This window comes from Heptranchias perlo, chromosome 16 (genome assembly GCF_035084215.1).
Source record: "Heptranchias perlo isolate sHepPer1 chromosome 16, sHepPer1.hap1, whole genome shotgun sequence".
Classification (NCBI taxonomy): Eukaryota; Metazoa; Chordata; class Chondrichthyes; order Hexanchiformes; family Hexanchidae; genus Heptranchias; species Heptranchias perlo.
In genome coordinates, this window is record NC_090340.1 from 62,453,445 (window position 1) to 62,475,683 (window position 22,239).

Sequence of the window (22,239 nt, forward strand, 5' to 3'; positions counted from 1 at the left end):
CAGTGCTTCTCAAACTGGCCTTGCAGGCTGACTGACTTCTTCAGTCTGGATCTAACTGGTTGCTTATTTTTTTTACATTAATACAGCACTAACGGATGTTAAAGGCACGTCACTGAATTCTTCAATTCAAACTGATCTATCAAAAGCAAGAGGCAAGAGATAGAGGGAGACAAACAGAGAGAGAGAGAGAGGGAGACGAGAGTGATAGTGTTACCAGAGGGAGGGAGGGAGAGGAGAGTTAGTGAGCAGGAAATGAGCAGATAGAGACAAGAGGAGAGATGAAAAAAGAGACTAGATTCACAAAGGAAGACATAGAGAGATGGTGACAAAGAAGGAGTAAAGTGAGAAAAAAAGAGAGACAGACAGATAGAGGCAGAGGCAGACAGAGAGAGAGAGACAGACAGACAGAGGCAGACAGAGAGAGAGAGACAGAGAGAGAGAGAGAGAGAGAGACAGACAGAGAGAGAGACAGAGAGAGAAAGACAGACAGACAGAGAGACAGAGAGAGAGAGACAGAAAGAGAGAGAGACAGAGAGAGAGAAAGACAGAAAGAGAGAAAGACAGAAAGAGAGAGAGATATAGAGAGAGAGAGAGAACAAGAAGACTGTGAGAGACAGAAAGGCAGAGACAGAAACAGAGACAAAAAGAATAAGACAGACGGTAAAATTCTTTTCTAACTAATGCAAAAAAGTAAAAAATGATATTTCACTATTTTATACTCACGTCTTTTTTCTTCTTAAAAGTAACAGAGAGGAATTTCTTTGAAAAGAAACGATAAATAGAAATAAGAGATAGAGACACACGAGAGAGAGAGATGGAGGGACAGCGTGAAAGAGAGGGTTGAGAGCACATTGACAGAGAGAGAGAGAGAGAGAGAAAGGGAGACAGAGATAGGGACTAACATAGAAAAAGAGAGAGAGAGAGAAGGGAATAGAAACCAAGAAAAAGGCAGACACAATCAGAGAGATAGAAACAGGAAGACCGAGAGAGCTCTTGGCTGGAATGTGTGGCCCAGGGATTGCTACAGTTCTGCCCCAGACATCTCATGAGTGGGATGCTGCCCGATATCTCTCGCGATGCCTTACAGCTCCCGCCGGTCGATACTGGCACCGGACCTTAGAGAGGATATATTGGCCTTGGAAGGAGTGCAGCCCAGATTCACCAGAATGTTACCAGGGCTCCAAGGGTTAGATTATGAGGAGAGATTACATAAACTGGGCTTGTATTCCCTGGAATATAGAAGGTTAAGGGGTGATTTGATTGAGGTTTTTAGGATTTTGAAAGGAATTGATAGGGTAGAGAGGGAGAAACTTTCTCCGCTGGTGAGGGAGTCCGGGACAAGGGGACATAACCTTAAAATCAGAGCCAGGCTGTTCAGGAGAGAAGTTGGGAAACACTTCTTCACACAAAGGGTGGGAGAAGTGTGGAACTCTCTCCAACAAGCAGCAGTCGATGCTCAATTAATAATTCTAAATCAGAGATCGATAGATTTTTGCTCACCCAGGGTATTAAGGGATATGGAGCCAAGGTGGGTAAATGGAGTTAGGATACAGATCAGACATGATCTCATTGAATGGCGGAACAGGCCTGAGGGGCTGAATGGCCTACTCCTGCTCCTATGCTCCTATAGGCGCCTGGAGCCGAACCTCGGGAAATCTGTGAACGCTTGTCTCTAACTTTGACTAACTTTGGTTCCTTACCTCCATCTTCCACCAACACCTCCACCGCGTGACTGCCTCCTGCCCGGTCTCGGCCGAGGAGAATGACCTGCCCGGACTCTGCGTCGACCGAGAACCACCGGCTCGTACCATTGCCCAGGCGGTATCTGCGAAACGCAATAAAGTCTCCCGTTACACTTACACAAGTCGAGCAGTCATTTCCACCCACACATCCTCTGCAGAATTTAGTCTGAGGAGAAGCATTCAGGGTGTGTGTGCACACTGGTGCACACGCTACAACAGCCGGTGCACACGCTACAACAGCCGGTGCACACGCTACAACAGCCGGTGCACACGCTACAACAGCCGGTGCCCACGCTACAACAGCCGGTGCACACGCTACAACAGCCGGTGCACACGCTACAACAGCCGGTGCACACGCTACAACAGCCGGTGCACACGCTACAACTGCCGGTGCACACGCTACAACAGCCGGTGCACACGCTACAACAGCCGGTGCACACGCTACAACAGCCGGTGCCCACGCTACAACAGCCGGTGCACACGCTACAACAGCCGGTGCACACGCTACAACAGCCGGTGCACACGCTACAACAGCCGGTGCACACGCTACAACAGCCGGTGCACACGCTACAACAGCCGGTGCCCACGTTACAACAGCCGGTGCACACGCTACAACAGCCGGTGCACACGCTACAACAGCCGGTGCACACGCTACAACAGCCGGTGCACACGCTACAACAGCCGGTGCCCACGCTACAACAGCCGGTGCACACGCTACAACAGCCGGTGCACACGCTACAACAGCCGGTGCACACGCTACAACAGCCGGTGCACACGCTACAACTGCCGGTGCACACGCTACAACAGCCGGTGCACACGCTACAACAGCCGGTGCACACGCTACAACAGCCGGTGCACACGCTACAACAGCCGGTGCACACGCTACAACAGCCGGTGCACACGCTACAACAGCCGGTGCACACGCTACAACAGCCGGTGCACACGTTACAACAGCCGGTGCACACGTTACAACAGCCAGTGCACACGCCACAACAGCCGGTGCACACGCTACAACAGCCGGTGCACACGCTACAACAGCCGGTGCCCACGCTACAACAGCCGGTGCCCACGCTACAACAGCCGGTGCCCACGCTACAACAGCCGGTGCACACGCTACAACAAGGGGACCTAACCTTAAAATTAGAGCCAGGCCGTTCGGGGGTGATGTCAGGAAGCACTTCTTCACACAAAGGGGAGTGGAAATCTGGAACTCTCTCCCCCAAAGATGGTGTTGAGGCCAATTGAAAGTTTAAAAACTGAGATCGATAGATTTTTGTTGGGTAAGGGGATTAAGGGTTACGGGTCCGAGGCGGGTGGATGGAGTTAAGATACAGATCAGGCATGATCTAATCGAGTGGCGGCACAGGCTCGAGGGGCTGAATGGCCTCCTTCTGTCCCCATGTTCCTATGTTGTAGTTGTTGAGTTGGTCACATTTCCTGGCACGTCCTTACCTAACGGGAGTGGGAGGAACGTCGGGGTCATGCCCCTCCACCGTCAGTAGCACGCTGCCCGACCGAGCGTCCTTGGGAACTGTCACCTCGTACTCGCTCTGCGAAAGTATTGGCGCTTCATTGACATCTCCGACCAGGATGGAGACCGTTGCCGTGGAGCTGGGGCCATACTCCGACCCAACCAGCTCAGCCAGATTCCTGACGGAGATGACCAGGCTGTACTCACTCACTGTCTCGTAGTCCAGAGCCTGGAAGCACAGTTTGAACGTTGGAAATGTCGCACTCACTGGGACCCATCACCTTCCTGTTTCCTGTCAATTTATCTTTTTTTTAAATGGAGCTTTGTGATCGTTGATGTGAGAAATGTGAGCGCAGGGAACACTTAACCTTTTCGGAGTCGGCGAGAGAGACAGGCAGACACATGGAGATGGAGAGAGATAGAGACAGGCATGGAAAGAAACAGAGACACGCACGTGGGAAGAGACAGAAACCGGGAGACAGCCAAAAAAAACAGAGACAGAGATGGAAAGAGACTTCGAGAGACAGAGAGAGATGGAGGCAGACAGAGAGATGGAGAGAGAGACAGACACAGGTAGATGGAGAAAGTGATACAGACACAGACATGGAAAGAGACAAAGAAACTGATGGAGAGAGACTTAGAGGCAAAGAGAGATGGAGACAGACAGAGAGAAAGATGGAAAGAGACAGAGAAGCAGAGTGACCGAAACAGAGATGGGAAGAGGCAGAGAGAGGAAGACAGTCAGAGAGTGAGAGATACAGATATGTGGAAAAGAGAGTGACAGAAATGGAAAGAGACACAGAGAGGCAGACTGAGAGAGTTACAGACAGACAAGAGAGTGAGAGGTGGAGAGACAGACAAACAGATGCAGTGAGACAGAGATGGAAAGGAAGAGAGATGGAGGCAGAGTGGGAAACAGAGAGAGATAGATACACGGAGGAGAGTCGACAGGGAGAGTGAAAGATGGAAAGAGAGATGGAGACAGAGAGAAAGAGATATACACGGAGGAGAGACAGACAGAGACAGTGAACAGAATGGGAAACAGACAGAGATCGAGACATAAAGGGGAGATAGAGACAGGGAAAGAAAGAGATGGAGACAGAGTGGGATACAGGAAAGAAAGAAAGACTTGTGTTTCAATAGCACCTTTCACAAACTCAGGACGTCCCAAAGCGCTTTACAGCCAATGAAGCACTCTTGAAGTGTAGTCACTGTTGTAGTGTAGGAAACACAGCAGCCAATTTGTGCACAGCAAGATCCCACAAACAGCAATGAGATAATGACCAGATAATCTGTCCTAGTGATGTTGGTTGAGGGATAACTAGTGACTGAATAGTGGTCACGGGATCATTTACGTCCACTGGAGTGGGCAGATGGGGCCTTGGTTTAATGTCTCATCCGAAAGACGGCACCTCTGACAGCGCAGCACTCCCTCGGTACTGGCACTGGGAGTGTCACCCTGGGATCATGTACTCAAGTCTCTGGAGTGGAACTTTAACCCATAACCTTATAACATCAGGGGCAAGAATGCTACCCACAGATGACACTGGAGAGATATATGGAGGAGAGACAGACAGAGACATGACCAGAGATGGAAGGAGATTGAGAAAGGAAGACAGGGTTATTTTGCAGGGCTACGGGGATAGGGTGGGGCAGTGGGACTGGCTGGATTGTATAAAGCCAGTGCGGACTCGATGGGCTGAATGGCCTCCTTCCGTGCGGTAGCCTTTCTATGATTCTATGATTCTATCACAGAGATAAATGGAGAGACAAACTGACTGATATAGAGAGATAGAGATGGGATACTTGCTGCACCTTGTAGAGGATGAGGCTCCCTACATTGCTTTGTCCCTCTTGGAGAATTCCAAATGTTTGCTCTTCATTCCCAGACTCAAAAGCGTACGTAACAAACCAGCTCTCTGTCATGTGGTAGTCGTCATCTGTAGCATTGATGGTGGTGACGAGATGTCCAATGTTAATGTCCTCAGGTATGGCGATTGGACCATACTGCAAGGGGAAAAAAAGGCCAATGAAAAGTTAACAGAATACTCATGGGTCCGAACATCAGCCAATCACAGTTACCAAAGCCTCTCATTGGTCACATGGTGGGGGGAGGATGTTCGGAGGTGCCTTACAGGAAGCAGCAAACTCCCGCTCCCAACCAGACGTTTATCCAACTCCTTTTTGGAAAGAGTTAAATCACCTCAGCATCAGCGAGAGACTTTTCCATATGACAATGACCTTGTCGGAGGGTTTTATTCTGGTCTCATTAGTTTTATACTCAGATTCTCTATTTGATTATTGTTGTGAGACCCAAACTAATATGTTTGAATCAACATTCCATCCAATGTTTTAAACACCCTGAATCATGCCCCACTCAATCTTTTCCATTTAAAAATAAAACCAACTAATCTCTTGGTGAGTCTCTCCTCATAGTTTAGAGCTTTAAATCCATAGGACCATTCCCAGTCACTCTTCCTCACTCTCTCTCCAATCAGCTGGTGGCTCGATGGGTATCTCTCTCACCAACTGAGTTAGAAAGTCATGGGTTCAAGTCCAGAGACTTGAGCACATAATCTCGGTTGACACTCCCAGTGCAGTACTGAGGGAGTGCTGCACTGTTGGAAGTGCCGTCTTTTGGATGAGACATTAAACCAAGGCCCCGTTTGCCCTCTCAGATCCGATTTACAAAGGGAGGGGTTTTGACTCTTCTTGTGAGCGGGTTCAGGCCATTTCCTGCTCCATTTCCCCCGATTCCATCGCTGAGGGTCTTGGGGTGGACAAGGCCCCCCCACTCTCCACCGCCCCGGACTCAAGTGGGTGCCCCATGCATCAACGCAATCAGGGCCCTAAGACATCAATGGGACCCCCAAATGAGGAATTTTAACTGGGGTCCTGAGCGGGGAAGCTGCCCGGGGTTCTCCCACGGGGCTGGAGCAGGTGGGACTTTCCTTTTATGGGGCCAGGAGGAGCAGGAGGGCTCCACCAGGTCCCATGAGAAAAGTCATGGCCTCCCCCGCCCCAGACTCCCTCTCCGTCCCCCCCACCCCACCCCTTCTCTTCCACGAGACTCTCCCGAAACCTCTTTCCCATCACAACTGGAAGCTGGGGTAGGGGGGAGAGGGACGGGGAGGAGGGGATGGGAATGGGAGGGCGAGGGGGGAGAGCCACTCTGCGTCCTCAAACCACACATTCCAGGGGGAAATTGACCAATGGCATTTAAATGGGACTCAGAGCTAAAATATCCCAGGCCTGAATTTTAGGCCAGTGAGTATTTTGCACATGGGTTAGGTACTCTGGGAGTTTTTGATGGGACAGTGTAGAGGGAGCTTTACTCTGTATCTAACCCATGCTGTACCTGCCCTGGGAGTGTTTGATGGGACAGTGTAGAGGGAGCTTTACTCCGTATCTAACCCGGGAGTGTTGGACGGGACAGTGTAGAGGGAGCGTTTGACGGGGCAGTGTAGAGGGAGCGTTTGACGGGACAGTGTAGAGGGAGCGTTTGACGGGACAGTGTAGAGGGAGTGTTTGACGGGACAGTGTAGAGGGAGTGTTTGACGGGACAGTGTAGAGGGAGTGTTTGACGGGACAGTGTAGAAGGAGTGTTTGACGGGACAGTGTAGAGGGAGTGTTTGACGGGACAGTGTAGGGGGAGTGTTTGATGGAACAGTGTAGAGGGAGTGTCTGATGGGACAGTGTAGGGGGAGTGTTTGATGGGACAGTGTAGAGGGAGTGTCTGATGGGACAGTGTAGAGGGAGTGTCTGATGGGACAGTGTAGGGGGAGTGTTTGATGGGACAGTGTAGAGGGAGTGTTTGATGGGACAGTGTAGAGGGAGTGTTTGATGGGACAGTGTAGAGGGAGTGTTTGATGGGACAGTGTAGAGGGAGTGTTTGATGGGACAGTGTAGAGGGAGTGTTTGATGGGACAGTGTAGAGGGAGTGTTTGATGGGACAGTGTAGAGGGAGTGTTTGATGGGACAGTGTAGAGGGAGTGTTTGATGGGACAGTGTAGGGGGAGTGTTTGATGGAACAGTGTAGAGGGAGTGTTTGATGGGACAGTGTAGAGGGAGTGTTTGATGGGACAGTGTAGAGGGAGTGTTTGATGGGACAGTGTAGAGGGAGTGTTTGATGGGACAGTGTAGAGGGAGTGTTTGATGGGACAGTGTAGAGGGAGTGTTTGATGGGACAGTGTAGAGGGAGTGTTTGATGGGACAGTGTAGAGGGAGTGTTTGATGGGACAGTGTAGAGGGAGTGTTTGATGGGACAGTGTAGAGGGAGTGTTTGATGGGACAGTGTAGGGGGAGTGTTTGATGGGACAGTGTAGAGGGAGTGTTTGATGGGACAGTGTAGAGGGAGTGTTTGATGGGACAGTGTAGAGGGAGTGTTTGATGGGACAGTGTAGAGGGAGTGTTTGATGGGACAGTGTAGAGGGAGTGTTTGATGGGACAGTGTAGGGGGAGTGTTTGATGGGACAGTGTAGGGGGAGTGTTTGATGGGACAGTGTTGGGGGAGTGTTTGATGGGACAGTGTAGAGGGAGTGTTTGATGGGACAGTGTAGGGGGAGTGTTTGATGGGACAGTGTAGAGGGAGTGTTTGATGGGACAGTGTTGGGGGAGTGTTTGATGGGACAGTGTAGAGGGAGTGTTTGATGGGACAGTGTAGAGGGAGTGTTTGATGGGACAGTGTAGAGGGAGTGTTTGATGGGACAGTGTAGGGGGAGTGTCTGATGGGACAGTGTAGAGGGAGTGTTTGACGGGACAGTGTAGAGGGATCTATAATCTGAGATTGACAGATTCATTCTTGAGCAACATGACTTTTCCTGAACTTTACACTTTTGTTGTTAAATGTACTAAACCAAGCGACAGATCTCTGCTCCAATACCTGTTTCTGTGGGAACACAGGAGGATTGTCGTTCAATTCATCCACATTTACTGTGACCGTGCAGACACTTGACAAGCCTGTCAAATAAAATAAGGCATATCCTCAAAGTTAGATTGTAGATCAGGCACCTGTGAGGACACACAATACAGCGGAGTAGTACTGAAGGCCACCCTCACCCAGATATGGGACAAGCCCCCACATCACTACATTCAATGTCAGCTTGGCTCAGTTGCCCCTCTGAGTCAGAAGGTTGTGGGTTTAAGCCCCGTTCCAGGGTGTAACCTTGACTGACACTCGAGTGCAGCACGGAGGGAGTGCTGCATTGTTGGAGAGGTGTCTTTCACATCAGACTTGAAACCGTAGTCCTGCCTACATGCTCAGGTGGTTGTTAAAGATTCCACGGTGTGATTTGAAGAGAAGGAGAGAGTTCTCCCCAGTGTCCTGGGCCAACATTCCTCCCCCAACGAGCACCATGAAAAAAAACAGATTAACTGCTCGTTTATTGCAGAGAATTTATAGCACAGGAACAGGCCATTCGGCCCAACAGGTCTATGCCGGTGTTTATGCTGCACACAAGCCTCCCCCCTCCATACTTCATTTAACCCTTATATCATTTTCACTGACTGCGGTATCTGTCGGCATAGAAACAGTAAAGGCCTTTAGAAGGTTCCCAGGGTGATGATAAGACATCATATCAATGCAAGATCTTTCTGTAGTTCTTGTCTCACCTTTGGACCACACATGGATGGAGAGGGAGCTTTACTCTGTATCTAACCCGTGCTGTACCTGCCCTGGGAGTGTTTGATGGGACAGTGTAGAGGGAGCTTTACTCTGTATCTAACCCGTGCTGTACCTGCCCTGGGAGTGTTTGATGGGACAGTGTAGAGGGAGCTTTACTCTGTATCTAACCCGTGCTGTACCTGCCCTGGGAGTGTTTGATGGGACAGTGTAGAGGGAGCTTTACTCTGTATCTAACCCGTGCTGTACCTGCCCTGGGAGTATTTGATGGGACAGTGTAGAGGGAGCTTTACTCTGTATCTAACCCGTGCTGTACCTGCCCTGGGAGTGTTTGATGGGACAGTGTAGAGGGAGCTTTACTCTGTATCTAACCCGTGCTGTACCTGCCCTGGGAGTATTTGATGGGACAGTGTAGAGGGAGCTTTACTCTGTATCTAACCCGTGCTGTACCTGCCCTGGGAGTATTTGATGGGACACTGGAATCTTGAAATGGATAGTGTCTCATTCTGCAGCACTAAGATGCTTTATTTAATGAACACAAGATGAAAGATTTTTCAAAAACCGTTGACATTGGCAAAGGGATGTGAAGTGAATGATGCCATTGACTTTCGATTTCACCCAACTACAGATGAGATTGTTGGCCATGAAACCGTCCGCACTCCCAGTCCCACACCACTTATTTAGACATAAAATCAGTACATAATCCCCGAGCAAAAATAAAGAGAAATTAAATGAAAAGGTGAACTGACAGAGGTCTTTAAAATTATGAAGGAGTTCGAAAGGGTGGAGAAGATGTTTCCATTTATGGGGGAGACCAAATCTAGGGGCTATAAATTTAAGTTAGTCACTAATAAATCAAGTAAGGAATTCAGGAGAAACGTCTTTACCCAGAGAGTGGTGAGAATGTGGAACTCACTACCATCCTTTGAGGATGTAACAAGTAGAATAGATAAGGGGCAACCAGTGGATGTGGTGTATTTGGATTTTCAGAAGGCTTTCGATAAGGTCCCACACAAGAGGTTGGTGAACAGAGTTAGAGCACATGGAATTGGGGGTAATATACTGGCATGGATTGAGAATTGGTTAACAGACAGAAAACAGAGTTATGAATGAATGGGTCTTTTTCAGGTTGGCAGACTGTGACTAGTGGGGTACCGCAGGGATCGGTGCTTGGGCCCCAGCTATTCACAATCTATATCAATGATTTGGATGAAGGGACCAAATGTAATATTTCCAAGTTTGCTGATGACACAAAACTAGTGGGAATGTGAGTTGTGAGGAGGATGCAGAGAGGCTTCAAGGGGATATAGACAGGCCAAGTGAGTGGGCAAGAACATGGCAGATGGAATATAATGTGGAAAAATGTGAAGTTATCCACTTTGGTAGGAAAAACAGAAAGGCAGAGTATTTTTTAAATGGTGACAGATTGGGAAATGTTGATGTACAAAGGGACCTGGGTGTCCTTGTACATGAGTCACTGAAAGCTAACATGCAGGTGCAGCAAGCAATTAGGAAGGCAAATGGTATATTGGCCTTTATTACAAGAGGATTTGAGTACAGGAGTAAAGATGTCTTACTGCAATTATATAGGGCCTTGGTGAGACCGCACCTGGAGTATTGTGTACAATTTTGGTCTCCTTACCTAAGAAAGAATATACTTGCCATAGAGGGAGTGCAACAAAGGTTCACCAGGCTGATTCCTGGGATGGCGGGATTGTCGTATGAGGAGAGATTGAGTAGACTGGGCCTGTATTCTCTAGAGTTTAGAAGATTGAGAGGTGATCTCATTGAAACATACAAAATTCTTACAGGGCTCGACAGGGTAGATGCAGGGAGGATGTTTCCCCTGGCTGGGGAGTCTAGAACCAGGGGTCACAGTCTCAGAATAAGGGGTAGACCATTTAGGACTGAGATGAGGAGAAATTTCTTCACTCAGAGGGTGGTGAATCTTTGGAATTCTCTACCCCAGAGGGCTGTGGAGGCTCAGTCATTGAGTACATTCAAAACAGAGATCGATAGATTTCTAGATATTAAAGGCATCAAGGGATATGGGGATAGTGCAGGAAAATGGCGTTGAGGTAGAAGATCAGCCATGATCTTGTTGAATGGCGGAGCAGGCTCGAGGGGCCGGATGGCCTACTCCTGCTCCTATTTCTTATGTTCTTACAAGGAGGAGTTGAGGAGAATAGCACAGATGCATTTATGGGGAAGCTAGATAAGTAGATGAGGGAGAAAGGAATAGAAGGATATGCTGATAGGTTGAGATGAAGAGGGGAGGGAGGAGGCTCGTGTGGAGCATAAACACCGACATAGACCCGTTGAGCTGAATGACCTGTTTCTGTGCTGTAAAGTTCTATGCAATTCTACGAAATATGTGTTTAAACAACATTTCAGGTGAGATCACCCCCTGCGTACACTTACCTCCCTCTTCTCCAGCGAGGTCAGCTACCTCGATCTCCAGCTGGTATTCCATCGAGCTGTAGCCCGTCATGTCCCTGGCCAACGTGACGATCCCTTCGGCATTGATCGTGAAGAGGGAGTCGTTGGGACCCCGCGGTTCCTGGCCAAGGATTCGGAAGGAGAGACGCGCATTCACTGTCGAGGGGTCATCCTGATCAGCTGCCCTCAGAGTAACTACAGGTGCCCCTGGAAAACGGTGAGTAATGCACAGAATCATAAGCACAGGAGAAGGCCATTCAGCCCATCGTGCCTGTGCCGGCTCTTTGAAAGAGCTGTCCAATTAGTCCCACTCCCCTGCTCTTCCCCCATAGCCCTGCAAATTTTTCCTTTTCAAGTATTTATCCAATTAACCATTCAAAAGTTGCTATTGAATCTACTTCCACCGCCCTTTCAGGCAGTGCATTCCAGATCATCACAACTCGCTGCATAAAAAAATGTCTCCTCATCTCCCCTCTGGTTCTTTTGCCGATCGCGTTAAATCTGTGTCCTCTGGTTACCGACCCTCCTGCCACTGGAAACAGTTTCTCCCTATTTACTCTATCAAAACCATTCATGATTTTGAACACCTCTATCAAATCTTCTCTTAACCTTCTCTGTTCTAAGGAGAACAACCCCAGCTTCTCCAGTCTCTCCACATAACTGAAGTCCCTCATCCCTGGCACCGTCCTAGTAAATCTCCTCTGCACCCTCTCTAAGGCCTTGACATCCTTCCTAAAGTGCGGTGCCCAGAATTGAACACAATACTCCAGCTGGAGCCGAACCAGTGGTTTTATTAAAGGTTTACCATAACTTGCTACATACCCCAAGGCTCCTCACGCACAGTTACAGACACCCAAGTGATATTGGGCAAATGTTCATCGCACAGATAGGGCATTTACTGTAAACAGGTTAATGAGTCCATTAAAATCGCAGACAGAGATATGACAGACCAATATCGCAAATTGTAATGTCTTTTGGAAGAGACGTTAAACCGAGGCCCCGCCTGCCCTCTCAGGTGGACGCAAAAGATCCCACGGCCACTATTTCGAAGAAGAGCAGCGGAGTTCACCCTGGTGTCCTGGGGCCAATATTTATCCCTCAACCAACATCACTAAAACAGATGATCTGGTCATTGTCACATTGCTGTTTGTGGGATCTTGCTGTGCACAAATTGGCTGCCGCATTTCCTACATTACAACAGTGGCTACATTTCAAAAGTAATTGATTGGCTGTGAAGCTTTTTAGGACGTCCTGAGGTCACGAAAGGCGCTGTATAAATGGGAGTCTGTCTTTCTTTACATTCTGGTTCATAACTTACATGAAATATTAAAATGGTTTTTGCGAAAATGTCACACTCCCAACTCCCTCTACCCCTCCCCTCACCCACTAACAATCTTTATCCTTCCTCTCCTGCTGCGAGACAATCCCACCTGGTAACTCAGCCAGGTGCCCATTCTGCTCATGTGAGCTTGGACAGTGAGGGGACTATCACCAGCCCAGCCCAGTCCTGTCCTCACCAAAGTCCAACTATGGGAGGCGAGGCCAGCCTGTCCTCACCCATTCCATTATCCAACCATTGTCCATCTCATAAGGCGCTATATAAATGCAAGTCTTTCTTTCTTTTTCCTCTATAAACAGTTCTCTGTTGTGTTTATTGCGGTGTAAACACTCCCCCCTCAGCATTAAGCATGTCATCTGCCCCTGCACCTTTGACCTCTCCTTCTCGGACTGTTGCCTGGTAACTCTTTGGAGAACACGCGGGTGCGTTGTCATTTTCATCGGTGACCGTCACTCTCAGTTCCAGCGGCTCGTCGTAAAGTTCTCCGTCAAAACCCACCGCAGAAATTAGCAACAGGTACTAAAGAGGGAGAGGGACACAGCTTTAAACACGAGTAATACTTCACTCCTTCCACAAACGTCAGAAAACTGCTCCGGAAAAATAATCCCGGGTTTTAACAGCAGAATTCGCTCCATTTATCCGCCCCCACCCCCTCCCACCTCTGAAGGAGCTGACTTTTGCTGTGAGGGATCTCGTGTCCAAGTGGTCACTTCCTTCACTGACGAGGATGTTGGGAGGCTGTTAAGCCACAGAAGGCATCACAGGCCAGTCAATCCTGTCCTCGGGAGAGCTCTAACCACAGGTATTTTCCAGGGCGGGGGAGTTACTGGATGTGATCAGGAGCAGGAACGCTCCTAACCCGGGGACGCTTACCTAGAATTACATAGAATTTACACTAGAGAAAAGAGTCCCAGCCTGTTCAATCTTTCTTGATGGGTGTAACCTCTCAGCTCTGGTATCATCCTAATGAATCTTTTTTAGCACCTTCTTCAGTGCTTCAACTGTGCACAGTACTCCAAGTGTGGTCTAACCAAGGTTCTATACAAGTTTAACATAACTTCTCTGCTTTTCAATTCTATCCCTCTAGAAATGAACCCCAGTGCTTGGTTTGCCTTTTTTATGGCCTTATTAACCTGCGTCACTACTTTTAGTGATTTGTGTGTCTGTACCCCCAGATCCCTCTGCTCCTCTACCCCATTTAAATTCTTATTATCCAAGCAGTGTGTGGCCTCCTTATTCTTCCTACCAAAATGTAATATCTAACACTCATCTATATTGAAATTCATTTGCCAATTACAAGCCCATTCTGCAAGTTTATTAATGTCTTCCTGTATTTTATCGCTGTCCTCCTCGGTATTAACTATCCCCCAAATTTGGTGTCATCCGCAAATTTTGAAATTGTACTTCCGATTCCCAAGTCCAAATTGTTTCTGTAAATGGTGAACAACAGTGGTCCCAGCACCGATCCCTGTGGAACACCACTTCCCACCTTTTGCCAGTCTGAGTAACTACCTTTAACCCCTACTCTCTGTTTTCTGTTTTGTAGCCAGCTTGCTATCCATTCTGCTACTTGTCCCCTGACTCCGCGTGCTCTGACCTTAATCATGAGTCTAATATGCAGCACCTTATCGAAAAATCCAAATATATTACATCTACTGCATTCCCCTTGTCTACCCTTTCTGTTACTTCTTCAAAGAATTCAGTAAGGTTGGTCAAACATCTTGGTGCCCATATTAACAATCCAGCCCTGGGATGATTCAAGTCCAATTTAGGGCTTGTGCTTTTGGTCACAGATAGTTTACCTCTGCTTCTTGCTCCCGGTCTAAAGGTTGGGTCAGGTAAACGCTGCCCTCTCCGTCAATGATAAACAGTCCCTCGGGGTAGGGCAGTTTGCTCTCCAGTCTGTAATCCACTCGGTCATTGTTCCATTGAACCTAAGGATCACAATTCCAAATGAGAACCGGAGTCATTCAGACTTTGAGAAGTTTCAACAACAAAAATAAACTGTGTAGCGCAGCCTTGCCTTTCTTGTTCCCAGATTGTCGTCTGGTAACGCTCGGGAGAACACACAGGTGCGTTGTGTCATGTGTGTCAGCGGGTAGGGCTCTACCCTCTGAGTCAGAAGGTCGTGGGTTCAAATCCCACTCCAGAGACTTGAGCATAAAATCCAGGCTGACACTCCCAATGCAGTACTGCGAGAGTGCCGCACTGTCAGTGGTGCTGTCTTTTGGGTGAGACGTTAAAACGAGGTCCCGATCGCCCTCTAAGGCGGATGTAAAACATCCCATGGCACTATTCGGAGAGGAGCAGGGGAATTCTCCCCGGTGTCCTGGGCCAATCCCTCAACCAACATCACTAAAACAGATTATCTGGTCATTTATCTCATTGCTGTTTGTGGGATCTTGCTGTGCGCAAATTGGTTGCCGCGTTTCCCACATTACAACAGTGACTGCACTTCACAAAAAAGTACATCATTGACTGCAAAGCATTTTGGTTCATTCTGAGGTTGTGAAAGGCACTATATAAATGCAAACCTGTTCTGCCATTCAATTAAATCTTGGCTGATCTGTATCTTAACTCCATCTACCCGCTTTGGTTCCATATCCCTTAATACCCTTACCCGACAAAAATCTATCAATCTCAGTTTTGAAATTTTCAATTGACCCCCAGCCTCAACAGCTTTTTTTGGGGAGACAGTTCCAGATTTCCACTATCATGATGAACCTCAAATCCCAGGTTCATCTCTCCAGGTTCCATCAAAGAGGGAGGTGGGCTGGTCAACCAACACCCCCATCCCTCGAGTACTATACGCCTGCTTGGCTCCAGGATTGAATGGCCAAATGGCTGCAGAGAATCGACTCGGTTGAGATAGAAAGAGAGAGAGATGGGGAGAGGCAGAGGGAGAGAGGTAAGGAGAGAGAGAAAGAGAGAGCGAAGGAGAGAGGCAGAGAGAGAGAGGCAGGGAGAGAGAGGCAGGGAGAGGGAGGGAGCCAGAAAGAGAGAGGGAGACAGGGAGAGAGAGAAATAGACGGAGAGAGAAGGAGAGAGGCAGAGAGAGAGAGGCAAGGAGAGAGAGGCAGAGAGAGAGAGGAAGCCAGAAAGAATGAGGGAGACAGGGAGAGAGAGAAAGAGACGGAGAGAGAGGGAGAGAGGCAGAGAGAGAGAGGCAAGGAGAGAGAGAGACAGAGAGAGAGAGGAAGCCAGAAAGAAAGAGGGAGACAGGGAGAGATAGAAAGAGACAGTGAGAAAGAGACAGTGAGGCAGAGAAAGAGAGAGAGAGGGAGAGACAGAGAGAGAGGGATAGAAAGAGGCGGACAGAGGGAGAGAGACGGAGAGAGAGAAAGAGAGAGAGGAGACGGAGAAAGAGAGAGAGAGAGAACAAAAAATAAAAAGACAGACAGACAATGCCAAATGATGAGGCTGAAGAGTAAGGACAGAGGGAGAAGGACAGAATTTAGGAAGGGATCAGAGAGTGATGGTTGGATAGACTCTCCCCATCATAGGCTGCAGCCCCAACAGGGGAGTTAGGGCAAAGTGTTTATAAAATGAAAATACCAGAACATTGAGACAAGCCTGTCTCAGAATCTGGCCCCGTCTCTTCTCCCACAATAACAAACCCTATAAAGGAGAAATCCCATCACTGACTGACACTCCTTGTCAGCCCAGCAAATAATTACACCATCTCCATCTAGAAAAATAAATATTTTATTGAGTTTTCTGTCCAGAATTAGCTCAGCTTCTCTCCTTTACACAGCTTGGTTCTATATTTAAATACAGCTCGATATCCCTGAGGTTTTGTTTCAGAAAAGGACAAAAATAAAAATCATGACTAGAATAATAGCAGCTGCTCTGACTCATATCAGAGCCCATTATCTCCCTTCGGTGCCCACCCTCCACCGTCCCAGACTGCCTGACCCTGCTCTTCTCCCCCTCACTGACCCCTGACCCTGCTCTTCTCCCCCTCTCTGACCCCTGACCCTGCTCTTCTCCCCCTCTCTGACCACTGACCCTGCTCTCCTCCCCCTCTCTGACCCCTGACCCTGCTCTTCTCCCCCTCTCTGACTCCTGACCCTGCTCTTCTCCCCCTCTCTGACCCCTGACCCTGCTCTTCTCCCCCTCTCTGACCACTGACCCTGCTCTCCTCCCCCTCTCTGACCCCTGACCCTGCTCTTCTCCCCCTCTCTGACTCCTGACCCTGCTCTTCTCCCCCTCTCTGACTCCTGACCCTGCTCTTCTCCCCCTCTCTGACTCCTGACCCTGCTCTTCTCCACCTCTCTGACCACTGACCCTGCTCTCCTCCCCCTCTCTGACCCCTGACCCTGCTCTTCTCCCCCTCTCTGACCCCTGACCCTGCTCTTCTCCCCCTCTCTGACCCCTGACCCTGCTCTTCTCCCCCTCTCTGACCCTGCCTTCAAACTGATACCTCAAGCAGGTTTCCATTATCTCGGCAAGTTCCTTCACCACACGGCTCATTAAGGGAATGTGATCCCAGTGCCACGCAAACAACTGGAAGACCAGCGAGAGGTCATGAGGCTGGCCGAGCTTGTCCCTTTCTTTGATAAACAACCCCCTCCCCCTCCTTTCCATCCCCTTCCTTCTCATGTCCCTCAGTCCCTTCTCTCTCCAGAAGCCCATCCAGTTGCTCTTTGAATCCACTTCAATGTCCTCCGCTGGTAACTTATTCCGTAACTCGATAACCCCTTTGGGCTGATAAAGTTCCCTCTTGACTTCCCTTTGTACTTCTAACTGAAGTAGCAGCCCTCTCGCCTCTGAGTCAGAAAGTTATGGGTTCAAGTCCCACTCCAGAGACATGAGCCTGTAATCCAGGCTGACTCTCCTAGTGCAGTACTGAGGGAGTGCTGCACTGTCAGAGGTACCGTCTTTTGGATCAGACATTACCCTCTCAGACGGATGTAAAAGATCCCATGCCACTATTTTGAAGAAAAGCAAGGGAGTTCTCCCCGGTGTTCTGGCCGATATTTATCCCCCAACCAACATCACTAAAAAACAGATCAACTGGTCATTTATCATATTGCTGTTTGTGGGATCTTGCTGTGCACAAATTGGTTGCCGTGTTTCCTAAATTACAACAGTGACTACATTTCAAAAGTACTTCATTGGCTGTAAAGCGCTTTGGGGCGTCCTGAGGTCGTGAAAGCAAGTCTTTTTTTTTCTTTTTTAACTTCCTCAATTTTGACTTCTGTCCCCTTGGATTTGACTCTTCGCCACAGGTCACCTCAAAATCTTTTTTCCAATGAAAACATTTGCAACTCCCTTAACCTGCTCTCATACTTTAAATTCTGATATTTGTGATCGTTTGTGGCCTCCTCTGTTCCCTCTCATGGGCAATAATCCCTGTCTCCTGATTAGTCTAGACTAGGCTTGTATTCCCTCAAGTATAGAAGATTAAGGAATGATCTAATTGAGGTGTTTAAGACGATTAAAGGATTTGATAGGGTAGATAGAGAGAAACTATTTCCTCTGGTGGGGGGAGTCCAGAACAAGGGGGCAGAACCTTAAAATTAGAGCCAGGCCGTTCAGGGGTGATGTCAGGAAGCACTTCTTCACACAAAGGGGAGTGGAAATCTGGAACTCTCTTCCCCCCTAAAAGCTGTTGAGGCTGGGGGTCAATTGGAGCTTTCAAAACTGAGATCTCAGTGGGCAGCACTCTCGCCTCTGAAGTTTTTGTTGGGTAAGGATATTAAGGGTTACGGAACCAAGGTGGGTAAATGGAGTTAAGATACAGATCAGCCATGATCTAATTGAATGGCGAACAGACTCGAGAGGCTGAAAGGCTTCCTCCTGTTCCTATGTTACTATGGGTTACATTTTTGTTAGGTAAGGGTATTAAGGGATATGGAACAAGGTGGGTAAATGGAGTTAAGATACAGATTTGGTCACCTGTCCTAATGTCCCCTTCTTTGGCTCGGTGTCAATTTTTGTCTGGTTACGCTCCTGTGAAGTGACTTGGGACGTTTTACCACGTTAAAGGCGCTATATAAATGCAAGTAGTTGATGAATTTTGTTTGGATATAATCTACATTCAGTTTCCTTTTGGAAGATGAGAGAACCATGTTACAGCACATTCCAGTTGCTGATATCCCATAGTACAGATTATGTTCCATAGAGTCATAGAGTCATAGAGTTATACAGCACGGATAGAGGCCCTTCGGCCCATCGTGTCCGCGCCGGCCATCAGCCCTGTCTACTCTAATCCCATATTCCAGCATTTGGTCCGTAGCCTTGTATGCTATGGCATTTCAAGTGCTCATCCAAATGCTTCTTGAATGTTGTGAGGGTTCCTGCCTCCACAACCCTTTCAGGCAGTGAGTTCCAGACTCCAACCACCCTCTGGGTGAAAAAGTTCTTTCTCAAATCCCCTCTAAACCTCCCGCCTTTTACCTTGAATCTATGTCCCCTTGTTATAGTACCCTCAACGAAGGGAAAAAGCTCCTTAGTATCCATCCTATCTGTGCCCCTCATAATTTTGTACACCTCAATCATGTCCCCCCATCTCTGGGTCTTGCTACTGTTTACCCAGATATTGAGCAGGAAAGGTGCACTCCGGATCGTAAGGGTCTTGAGGTCCACTTATGGGAGCTCCGGTGGTGCTAAACCCGAGGAAATGACTAGTATCGGAACCCAAAAGGTGACAGGCCCCATATCAGTCCAAGTCCCTCTTTCAAGTGCTCCAGCTCTAGTTGCAGGTTCCTTACCTTTGAGATAACCAGGGGGTACGGCCCTTCGTGGTTCTCCCGCACAGCGACAGGATTAAGAGGGACCCAGACGTTTTCTGTGACAGTGATTATGACGCCCGCACGTGCGTAGTGGCCCTGGTTTAGATCCCCCATGTCTTTAACTTGCACGATCAGCTCATATTGGTCAATTATGCTACAGTCCAACGATGCAGCTCCTGAAAATATCAGACGCAAGAACGTTACAACTTCTGAAAGAAATAGAGTAAAGAAACCTGGAACAAGCAGGGCAAGAGGGCACGGGGTCAGGGTGCGGAGGGCGGGTTTGGGGCAGAATTCAGGAAGTATTTGTATTCCCTTGAGTTTAGAAGGTTAAGGGCTGATCAAATCGAGGGGTTCAAAGTGATGAAAGGATTCGATAGGGTAGATGCAGAGAGATCCTTTCTTCTGATGGGGGAATCAAGAACAAGGGGGCACAATCTTAAGGCCATTTCGGAGTGAAATCAGGAAGGGTGGTGCAAATCAGGAACTCTCTCCCCCAAAAGGCAGTGGAAACTAGGGGTCACTTGAATTTTTTAAGACTGAGATTGTTCGATTTTTGTTGGGTAAGGGTATCGGGGACATGAAGCAAAGGCGGGTAAATGGAGTTTAGGTACATGTCAGCCATGAGCTGATTGAATGGTGCAGCAGTCTTGAGGGGCTGAATGGCCTCCTCCTGTTCCTAATGTTCCTATATTTATTGATACTGAAAGACCATGTGTATCCAAACCAATCTTGTCACCTTGGGGTAAATTCTTCGTCTCCATGGGTGGTCCTCATGAGGAGTGGATTGTCCGCCAGTTCCAGAACCGGCCTGATTTTAACTGCACCGATTTCACCGGCAAGGATATTGGGCAGGATCTACAGAGGGCGGGAGATTCTCTCCGGCAGATTATTATTAGACGATAATGTACCCCCTTGTGATGGGTGGAAGGATCAGCCAAAAAAAAATATTTGGAAGAGAAAGCACGTTAAAAAGAACAAAGGAGAGTAAATCCTGGGGCTGAGAAGGAGGGGGGGTGGGGGATGAGGCCAGGATGAGTTTGAGGTATGGATAGTAATCATAGAATCATAGAATCATAGAAGTTTACAACATGGAAACAGGCCCTTCGGCCCAACATGTCCATGTCGCCCAGTTTATACCACTAAGCTAGTCCCAATTGCCTGCACTTGGCCCATATCCCTCTAGACCCATCTTACCCATGTAACTGTCCAAATGCTTTTTAAAAGACAAAATTGTACCCGCCTCTACTACTGCCTCTGGCAGCTCGTTCCAGACACTCATCACCCTTTGAGTGAAAAAATTGCCCCTCTGGACCCTTTTGTATCTCTCCCCTCTCACCTTAAATCTATGCCCCCTCGTTATAGACTCCCCTACCTTTGGGAAAAGATTTTGACTATCTACCTTATCTATGCCCCTCGTTATTTTATAGACTTCTATAAGATCACCCCGAAACCTCCTACTCTCCAGGGAAAAAAGTCTCAGCCTATCCATCCTCTCCCTATAAGTCAAACCATCAAGTCCCGGTAGCATCCTAGTAAATCTTTTCTGCACTCTTTCTAGTTTAATAATATCCTTTCTATAATAGGGTGACCAGAACTGTACACAGTATTCCAAGTGTGGCCTTACTAATGTCTTGTACAACTTCAACAAGACATCCCAACTCCTGTATTCAATGTTCTGACCAATGAAACCAAGCATGCTGAATGCCTTCTTCACCACCCTATCCACCTGTGACTCCACTTTCAAGGAGCTATGAACCTGTACTCCTAGATCTCTTTGTTCTATAACTCTCCCCAACGCCCTACCATTAACGGAGTAGGTCCTGGCCCGATTCGATCTACCAAAATGCATCACCTCACATTTATCTAAATTAAACTCCATCTGCCATTCATCGGCCCACTGGCCCAATTTATCAAGATCCCGTTGCAATCCTAGATAACCTTCTTCACTGTCCACAATGCCACCAATCTTGGTGTCATCTGCAAATCAGTGCGACACAGGGTGCTCATCAAATAGCTCAAATGAATCAGTTCGAAAGAACAGAGGAACGGAGTGAAAAGCCAATGTTTCTTTTTCTTTCAAAAACCATTTCCAACCTCTGTTTCTTTGCACCAACGAAGTGTTTCGTCCACTCGAGGGAAACGGCGTCTCACTCCTCTCAACCTTGACGGCTGTTTCAGAAACAGCTTACTGACGTTGCTATGACAACTGGCAATGACATTTGTTGTGAGTAAAAGTTTGATCAAGGAATCATAACGAGTAGACGTCATTTTAACAGCTATAGACAAGGACGGTTGAGTCATCTCCTGCTATGATACAACACTTCAGTCAGCACACTTCAAAAACTAATTCATTGTGTGAAGCGGGGAGCTGTTTCACTGTGATAAGGTTCCATTTAACTGCAGGTATTGTTAGTATTCTATTACATGCCTGGCTGATGTTCTTCCCTTGCTAATTCACTGAAGGTCATGCTCTTGCCAGTGTTGGGATTTCATTAGAAGTGCAGTCAAACTCTGTGCTAAGTGCAATCGCCCCAGTGTGGAACAGACCCTCACAGATCAGACCCAGCTCAGTAGCTGATTGCAGGAGGATTGCTACGGTGAATGTTTATGTGGAGGAGAAGCACCGACACAGGAAAGATTGAACAGGCTGGGGCTCCTCTCTCTAGAAAAGAGAAGACTGAGGGGTGACCTGGTAGAGGTCTTTAAAATTATGAAGGAGTTCGACAGGGTAGACGTAGAGAAGCTGTTTCCACTTGTGGGGGAGACCAGAACTAGAGGCCATAAAAATAAGAGAGTCACTAATAAATGCAATAGGGAATTCAGGAGAAACTTCATTACCCAGAGAATGGTGAGAATGTGGAACTCACTACCTCATGGAATAATTGAGG

The 22,239-nt window shown here is 48.1% G+C and overlaps 1 protein-coding gene across 1 annotated transcript in view; it reads right to left on the bottom strand.

The window, feature by feature from the left end:
• Positions 1–22,239, bottom strand: part of cdh16 (cadherin 16, KSP-cadherin) — a 54,937-nt gene that overhangs the window by 14,703 nt on the left and 17,995 nt on the right. The window contains exons 7-14 of the mRNA XM_067998182.1: positions 19,328–19,524; positions 14,414–14,545; positions 12,980–13,130; positions 11,255–11,479; positions 8,096–8,172; positions 5,029–5,220; positions 3,195–3,442; positions 1,701–1,825 (exon numbers count right to left, since the gene is read on the bottom strand). Coding sequence (XP_067854283.1) covers positions 1,701–1,825; positions 3,195–3,442; positions 5,029–5,220; positions 8,096–8,172; positions 11,255–11,479; positions 12,980–13,130; positions 14,414–14,545; positions 19,328–19,524 — 1,347 coding nt within the window. The remainder of the gene's footprint in view (positions 1–1,700; positions 1,826–3,194; positions 3,443–5,028; positions 5,221–8,095; positions 8,173–11,254; positions 11,480–12,979; positions 13,131–14,413; positions 14,546–19,327; positions 19,525–22,239) is intronic.